The sequence below is a fragment of the Arachis ipaensis genome, chromosome B02 (assembly GCF_000816755.2).
Source record: "Arachis ipaensis cultivar K30076 chromosome B02, Araip1.1, whole genome shotgun sequence".
In the NCBI taxonomy this organism is placed as follows: Eukaryota; Viridiplantae; Streptophyta; class Magnoliopsida; order Fabales; family Fabaceae; genus Arachis; species Arachis ipaensis.
In genome coordinates this window covers 97049037-97058435 of record NC_029786.2, presented here as the reverse complement: position 1 = coordinate 97058435, position 9399 = coordinate 97049037, and the positions used below count along the sequence as shown (strand labels likewise).

General features: G+C 27.8%; 1 protein-coding gene across 1 annotated transcript; it reads left to right on the top strand.

The window, feature by feature from the left end:
- On the top strand, positions 3346 to 9203 carry LOC107625865 (probable serine/threonine-protein kinase WNK5; the record flags this gene model as incomplete). Its single annotated transcript, XM_021116252.1, is given in 7 exon segments — positions 3346 to 3405; positions 4444 to 4709; positions 5424 to 5808; positions 6350 to 6671; positions 6889 to 7263; positions 7702 to 7936; positions 8712 to 9203. Coding segments are annotated over 7 exon segments (1818 nt in total), but the record flags the coding sequence as incomplete, so codon positions are not given.

Genomic DNA, 9399 nt, shown 5'->3' with positions numbered 1-9399 from the left:
AATTATATCTATATATATAAATATAGGAAAAGAAGGACGCACCATATATTAAAATAACCTAAAAAAAATTGCCTAAAGTCAACGTCCTAGTAAGGTTATTAAAGAAATAAGTTTCTTTTAACAATGAGAATAATGGTGGTAGGATTGCAATTTTTTAGAACAGTTTCCACAGGAAACAGATAACAATAATCATAATAATAATAATTACAATATATATAGTTGGTGGATGAGACTGTTTCATGGTAGCCTTGTCCAGTTGTCCGTCCATAATGTTCACATAAGACATATGAAAGAATGTTTAGAAGAAAAATGATCCAACCAATAGGTTGTAGATAATAATTTGACAAATATTCACCCACCATTTTAAATAGGTTTAAAAGTTGTAATAATGGTCTCTATTTTTTATTCCTTTTGTTTTTTCCAAATTGTACATTATTTAAAAAAAAAATAAATATTAAATAAAATAAATTTAAACTGTTTAAATTAATTTTTTAAATTTTTTTAACATTACCAATTTCTAATTGACATAAAACAACAACAACTAAATTAAACACAACTCTAGTATACGCTAAACATGTTTTGAGTATGTATACATATTTGATTACCTAAATCCAATACTGCTCCGAATAGGATGTTTATTTGTATTTTTGTGTGTGTAATATTTTAGCAATAAAAAATATTATATATAATTAAATCATGCGAAATTTTATATAGATGACCAATTGCCAACTGACATTTTTGGTATTGCATTGAGGTTTTTCATTACGTGTGCATCTAATTAATNNATTGTTTAAGATTAATTTAAAATTTTTATTATATTATCGATTGTATGCACGTACATATATGCAATTTTGGATACCGAACCAACGAGTTGAATATTCAGAACTCAGAAGTCAGAATATTTAGCTACTAGAGCTTTCGTCAGTTCATGTATGATTATGTAAGTTGGGTTTTTATAGATAAAAAATCAGGACGGGACCTCCTTCTATATAAATAAAAAAGATAATGATGATCAATGACCAAAAGACGTTTAATTTTTTCTAAATTTAGAAGAAAGACTCAGACACAAGACTTTTAGATAAAAATAAAAAGATTATGTTATCGTTGGCAAAAAAATATTCAATTAGTAACATAAAATTTGATTAAAAATTATTAAAAATTTATTTTTGCATGAAAACAATTATATTTTCTAATTGAAAGTAAAACAATTGTATGTTTTAGGCAAAGTAATAAAATTTATTTATATATATCTAGTTGTCTATAAATTGAACCCATTAATCTTAATTATGTGTCAAACTTAAATTGAATATGAATAGAAATATAATTAAATGATTATATTTCCATTTATATATCTTAAAGTTATTATTCATTATTATGTTGCTTTCAGTGATATTATTATGATATTAAAGAATTGAATCGTCGGTTTGATCCGATTAACTAAGAATCGACTATAAAATCGATTTGATTCAAAGTAAAAATTAATTAATAACAAATCGGTTAAAAATTGAAAAAACTAATAAAAAATTAATTAATAGATTAAACTGATATAATTATTTTAACAGTTAATCGGTTTAAAATAATGAATCACAATTTTTTAAAAAAAATTATATATTTTATACTATATTTATTTTATTATATCTAGTCAAACTACGATTAAATTGGGTGAATTTTTAAACTTTTATAGCTCCACTAATTCAATAACTTGTTTAGAAGTTTGGATATTATAACTCATCAAATTTTTTTTTTACTCCTAAATTTAATAAGTGTACAAGTGAACAATAGGGGTGGTAATATGTATCCTATCTGCGGGTATCTAATTCGATCTCACCTGATCGGGTAGGGTTACCAACTCAATCTACAGCGAGTAGGGTAGGGTGCGAGTAGAGTTTTCGTACGGGTCGGGTATGGTGCGGATTGAGTCTCAACACTACCCGACCAACCCGCACTTTATATATGTTTATGTTATATACTTATATAAAAATATGTTTTAAGTAGATGTTGAATTAAAAACCTCTCACTAAATGCAAAAGATCCATAACTACTAAAAGAAAATCATTAATTGATAATTTAATATATTTTTTTTACATAAAAATCAATTCTATTTTAAATTATCATCAAGTTATATAATAATGTTGCATATTTTTTATAATCCGCGAGTAAAGTCGGATACCCGCGGGTTAAGAGTGGGTAGAACTAGGGTTGGAATATTTTCAACCCGCAAATAAAATAAAGTTGAGTTTATATAAAAATTTTAACCTGTAAATAGAGTTAGGGTTAGATCCAAACCCTACCCTACCCTACCTATTGTTACTCCTAGTAAACAAGTAAGTTTATTTTAATGTGAAAGAAGCATTTTTATTTTGTATGGAAGGGTAGTGTTTGACTATAATATAATAAACAATACATAATAAACTATAACTATACAATGTAAAACCTCTCTTGTCTCCTATAGATTGTTCTATATCATATACCGACCACCACCACTCTTTAATTAATTTCCACACTACAATCCACAATCCACAATCCACAACACCAAATCCTTGAACCTTGAGAAGTTCTCTCTCTCTCTCTCTCTCTCTAAAAAATCAAAATCTCCTCTTTTTCCAAATCCTGTCTCTGGTATTCTGATTTGTTTTTTCCTCTTGTTTTCCTTTTACTACTACATCCACAAATGTTTCCATCAAAGTATGGCCATAGATTCTTCAAATTCAGGAGCCCAGTTTGTCCCAGCATGTTGTGTGGCCAATTCCTTTTCTAAACACACTACTTTTCATCAACACTAATAAAATCATCAAATTCAAACAAATCCTCTTTCATCCACAAGTATCTTCAACCATAGCTCTCATTACCCTGTTTTCAAAAGTATTATCTCTATTATTCCTCTTTTCCCTTTGTCCCACTATATAGTCCACCAAAAATATCCTAAAGGGGTTCATAAAATAACATTCTTGATTTCAATTTCTCCATATCCAAATGGTTGGGAAACGTTTGTATGAGGTTTCATGTGGAGTAGTTGGAATGGCATGGGTTATGCTTAGCGTTGACTATTCAAGACTCTTCTGGCTATTGTTTCGTGTCTTCTCTTATGAGAGTCATGCGTGGAAGCCTCGGATCATCTAGCACTTCATTTATTCCATTTCATCTTATAGTAATCACCACATATAATACAGGTTGAGATCATATAATATCCATAGTAATAAGAATTTGTTTTCTTATTGACTTTTCAATTAATATATAAATAAGGTGTTCAAGTTGAGTCAGAAAATAATTGTTGTTAGTGTTGTTGAGCTATCTATCATATCTGGAGCCATGTACAAGAAGGGGAGATTAGTTGGATGCAATAATAATGGAGCCATAGCTCAGTTTGGATATGTTGAGATTGATCCATCTGGAAGATATGGCCGTGTAAGTATTTCTCATTAATTAATCCCTTTTAATTTTTTTTTTATATTCATGACTAATAATAATCTTTAGGTAATTAAGCATAGGCTTATCTTTTAAAAATTTAAGTTGATAGAAAAAAATATATAAATAATTATATATCTAATACTATCAAAATTTCTATGATTTAAAGGTTTAAAATTCGATCTTTACTTTAAATTTTTTTTATAACTAATAAAAACAGTACATGATTCATGCTTAGAAGAAATTGAGGGCCTTTTTTTCTGCACGTACAATAGTGTTATTTGTTTTAATTACTTTAGATCTACGGTATATGGTATGTTTTCTGTTATTGGTTGATTTTCATTTGAGCAATTATGTTGGGTTTGTGAATTTCTAACTTTTTAAAATCTCAATAATGGTTGGGATTGACCTTCTTTGCTTTTAGAGAAAAAAAAAGGGATATATTCTGTCTAATTGTTATATTATTTTAGTAGCAACATATGATTGGGTCAACTTTCTATAAGAAAACTGTTTATTGAACAAATATAATTTTTACTCCGTTGTCACCTAACATTTATAAACGGGTCTGTTATTTATAAACATTCTATTATGGTTTTGATTTAAAAAAATTTAAAAATAGAAAAATTGTTAGCCTTTACTCTTTTAGTTCACTTCATATTCGTCAGATCAATTTTATTGATTTGAAAATACAAATACTTATCCTCAAGTTGATACACACCATAAGAATGAAAATTTTCTGAGGTCAAAGATGTAAATTACCTACCAAAAATTATTTTTTCCTAAACAAAATTAAACACCTTATATTCTGTTTAGACCTTTATTTACCAAGTCTTGAAGTGTAACTCTTGGCACGCCCAAGGGTCAACGAATATATATATATATACATTATCCACAAGAAAATTTGACTATTTTTAATTAAAGAAGACTTGTACTACTATATGTTAATTAATTAACTTTTTTGTTTGGACATTTGATCTAGTTGGCTAGTAAGATTATTAAATTAGTAATTTAATTATTGTTGGTGGTTAATTATTGTAGTTCAGAGATGTTTTGGGCAAAGGAGCAATGAAGGTAGTGTATAGGGCATTTGATGAAGTGCTTGGAATAGAAGTGGCTTGGAACCAAGTCAAACTTGGTGATGTTTTTCATTCACCAGACCAATTACAACGTCTTTATTCAGAGGTCCATCTTCTCAAGAACCTTGACCATGAATCAATCATGACCTTCCATGACTCTTGGATCGATGTCCACTCTAGATCCTTCAACTTCATCACTGAATTGTTCACCTCTGGCACCCTAAGAGAGTAATAATAATAGAACAATTTATCTTCTAGTTGATTATTTTAACATAGGGATATATATATCCATTAGATCCACTTAAATTGGTATGTCAATAATTGTACTTTAATTACAGAGATTATTCACCTAAAAATATCTTTTTTATGGAGATGATAATTGAAAATTATTAAATAATTTAATATATTTAATTTAATTAAATAATTTAATATATATTTATATTTTTAAAAATATTATCTATACACTAAAATCAATTATCATATTAATTACTGTATATTTATATATATATTGTTTAACTCATTTTTAATATATATTTTATATATGTTAATTAATTGTGATTTTAGTTCTATAAGTATAGAATAGACATATTGAATCTGAAATTTTATAAAATGATATAGTGAGAAATTTAATTAGGTAACTTCTATTTTAAAAATTAACCACTTCACTTTATAATTTTAAAATTTTTCTTATTTTAATCTCGATATATTATATTTATCTCTTTCTCCATATACACTATAGATTTGCCTTAGTTTAATAACTCATATTCAACACTTACCTAACACCAAATTGGCACTTATTGAACCTTAGGTATATGAATTACAGATTTTTACTTTTTAAGATTAGACACTATTACATATGAAACTAATGGATTTTATCCAATAATAGATTATGTTATTTTTGTGACAACATGATTGTGATGTGTAATAAATACGTATATGTAGGTATAGAAAGAAGTACAAGAGAGTAGATATAAGAGCAATTAAGAATTGGGCAAGGCAGATTCTAAGAGGATTGGAGTATTTACACAGCCATGATCCACCAGTGATTCATAGAGACATCAAATGTGACAATATATTTGTGAATGGGCATTTGGGTCAGGTCAAGATTGGTGACTTAGGCCTTGCAGCAATTCTTCGTGATAGTTCACAATATGCACACAGTGTCATTGGTACACCGGAATTTATGGCACCTGAATTGTATGAAGAGGAATACAATGAGCTTGTTGATGTCTATTCATTTGGGATGTGTATGATTGAGTTGTTCACTTCTGAGTTCCCATACAGTGAATGCTCCAACCCAGCTCAAATTTACAAGAAAGTTACTTCAGTAAGTTTTTAATTTACAATTATTTAACATTTTTTTTTATCCAATTCATGCGTCATATTTATGGTTCTAAAAATCAGATCGAACTGACGGATTTAGCAAAACTAAAAAATCTGCTATCAAATCGATTATATTCAACATAAAAAACAGTTTGTAAATAAACCGATCAAAACCAATAAACCAATAAAAAAATTCGTATATCAATCTAATCTATTTGATTTTTAAATGACTAACCGATTTAAAATAATAAAATACTAAAGCAATATTTTTTTAAAAAATTATATATTTTATATATAAATATGTTATTTTATTATATCTAGTTAATTTTTATTAAACCTTTAATCTTTTGAATTTTTAAATCTTCTGTTTTTTTTTGTCAGTAATCTTCTGTTTTAATAACCAGTTTTTTTTTGAACGGGGAAACTTTGTTTCTTTTTTTTGGACTTGGGCTATGCCCAATAGGAAAACTTTGTTTATATTCATACATAACACTGTTCAGTAAACCAAAAAAAAAATACATAACACTGTTCATATACTTTAACAGGGGAAGCTACCAAATGCCTATTACAGAATCAATGATTTGGAGGCCCAAAGATTTATTGGAAAGTGTTTGGCAAATGTCTCAGACAGGCTGCCAGCAAAGGACCTCTTGTTGGACCCATTTTTGGAAATGGACCAACTTCACTCACCACTACAAAGCCCAAGCCCAAGATCAAGCCCAACATTACTCAATTTCAATGCCAAAGAGAAGAAGAAACCTTCAATCATGACTGAAGAAACAAAGGGCACACACATGACAATAACAGGCTCCATGAATGAAGAGGATGACACAGTTTTCCTTAAAGTTCAAATTTCCAACCAAAGTGGTATGCACAAAATTTAATTAGATTTCCCAAAAATTCAAATTTTTTTAGATATAGTGGATAAAATTTTTATTTTCCAAGAATGCATGATAATTTTGTTAGCAACAATTTTTATAGTTTACCCTTTCTAGAGTTGCTTTAAGGGGGAAAAAATCATTATTTTCTTTTAATCACAATTATTAATCTATTATCAAACATATATGTGTGTATGTTGATATAGGGAGCACAAGAAACATATACTTCCCATTTGACACCATAAATGACACAGCCATTGATGTGGCAATGGAGATGGTTAAAGAACTTGAAATTAGTGACTTGGAACCAATGGAGATTGCTGAAATGATAGAAGAAGAGGTATCAGCTTTGGTTCCAACATGGAGGGACTTGGGAAATTCTATTAAGTATCAAAGACAACATAGCTTTAACTATGAACAAGAAGAAGATGATTATGATGATGATGATGTTAGCAATAATCACAATCCTTTCTTCTCATTGTCTTCTCCCTCTTCCTCTCATGGTTCTCTCCCAATGCTTTACCAAAATATTACACAAATTGGTGGAAACCATTACCCACTTTCTCATGATTTGCCTCAAGGTACTCTACTTTTAGATTTATATATTGTATTAAATACTCAAATTAGTTCTTAAAAAATATGCAGATATTAATTAATTAAGTTTCTATAATATAAAATAATTTCAAAGAGTATAAATTTAATTTGGTACTAGAAATTATAAATGTATTTCATTCTAATTTTTTGACATTTTTCAAATTAATTATTTAATTTTTTTAATTTATATTTTGTAAGTCATTTTAATTCTTGATCAATTAAGTGTTAATCAACTGTCATTATTGTTTTGCTAATATGTCATTAATCGGTGATCATGAAGTTATGTGCCATATGGCATGCATACATGTCACTTTACATAACGTTTGACTAATAATTAGAGACTAACTAATTAAAACTAATTCAATGGCACATATATTTTTGGAGGATTAACATTTCGCCTAAAATATAATATAAAATGCAAATAGTAACTTTTGAATTTGTAGATGATCCCCTTATGAATGATGATGCAAGCTCTCAAAGTTCTTTGGATTCCTTCAAGTATTCCCATTTACACTACTTGGACGCAAGCAATGAAGATAATGATCATGTTTCAACTCTTCTAACTATCAACAACAAGTGCACAAGATTTTGCCCTAGAGAAGAGGTGGTGGAGGCTGATTTCACCAACCAGTTTTGCAACATGAGAATGGATCCTTGCAGGTAAAACATAGTAGAAATAAATTTTGCAATATATAGTTGAGTAATTAAAGATATTTAAGTATAGAAAATTAATTTTTAATTACTTAATATTAATTAACTTTTTTTTATTACAATTCTATTATGTTACCAACAGCATTTCTGCCAACTCTGATTTATAACGGTATTTAATGGAAGTGTCTTTGTAGATGTGTCTAATAAAAATATTTTTTTTATGGCTGTGTCTAATGGAAGTATCTTTATAGATGTAGTTTCTGGATGTATCTCTTTATACATGTATTTAAAATATAATAATTAATTATTATTGATAATAAATTGGCAGATAATATATTGATATCCTATACTTTTCCTTTTTATTATCATAAAATTACTTTTTAGATTCTGATTCTTTTAGAGAATTTAGGATTTAGAATTTATGTTTAACATTAAGGACTTAAGATTGAAGATTTAGAATTTAAGATAAAATAATAATTTTAAAAATATTTGTTAATGTTGACTGAAAAAAAATTGGTTATCTAATTGAACTTAATTATACTAAAAATCAACAATCTTGTATTTGTGTATATTATATTATTTTGCTTATTTTTTTCAAATCAGAACAATAAAACTTTAAATAGCAGAATGATCATAATTCAATAACAGAATAATCAAATATTTTTATGACTATTAAACACAAACTTCTATACAGAACTTAATGTTTGGAGTGTATTTTACATGATAGTTTAATAATGGTACTATATTTAACTAATTGGATTATCTGGGTCCATGCATGTTACAGTAGGTACCATAAGCCTATGGTAGGGCATGGATTCCCAAGACTAACTAGGATTCAATCATATGTTGATGTGAGGAGGCAACAAATACAGACATCATTGGTGGAGGAGATACATAAAAGAAGGATGTTCAAGACTGTTAATGCCATTGAGAACATTGGATTTCAGAATCCCAAATGAGTCATCAACGTTTTCAAAGCCTGGTTTTTGTTACACTATGCGAATCTCTCACCACTGAACCACACTCTAGTGACTTTGTTATTTTCAAAGTTGAAGGCTTTCTAAGAAATTAAGAAAAAAAAAAATATTCTCTTCCTTTTATGTAGTTTTGTGTGTTTTTTTTGCTTATCACTTTTAATTTGTTGTCTTGCTTTATGAAGTCTGTTAGTATATTTGTAAACCATACAGACTCACCAGAAAGTTGCACAATATTGTGAAAAGCTTGTAATATATTTCAGTTATGTCTATGGTTAGACTTGTTTACTTGTTTTGTTTAATTATGGAATGCAAAGGATTTACTCTGCTATTGAAAATAAGGATATAAACTTTATGTTTATTTGAACCAATCATTAGTTAAGAAACTATACATCTTAAATTTAAAATTTATACATCCAAAAAACTAGAGTTTATACATCCAAAAAAATCTCAATTTTTTCTTTAAAGACAAACATAGAAATTATAGTATCTGCTGCA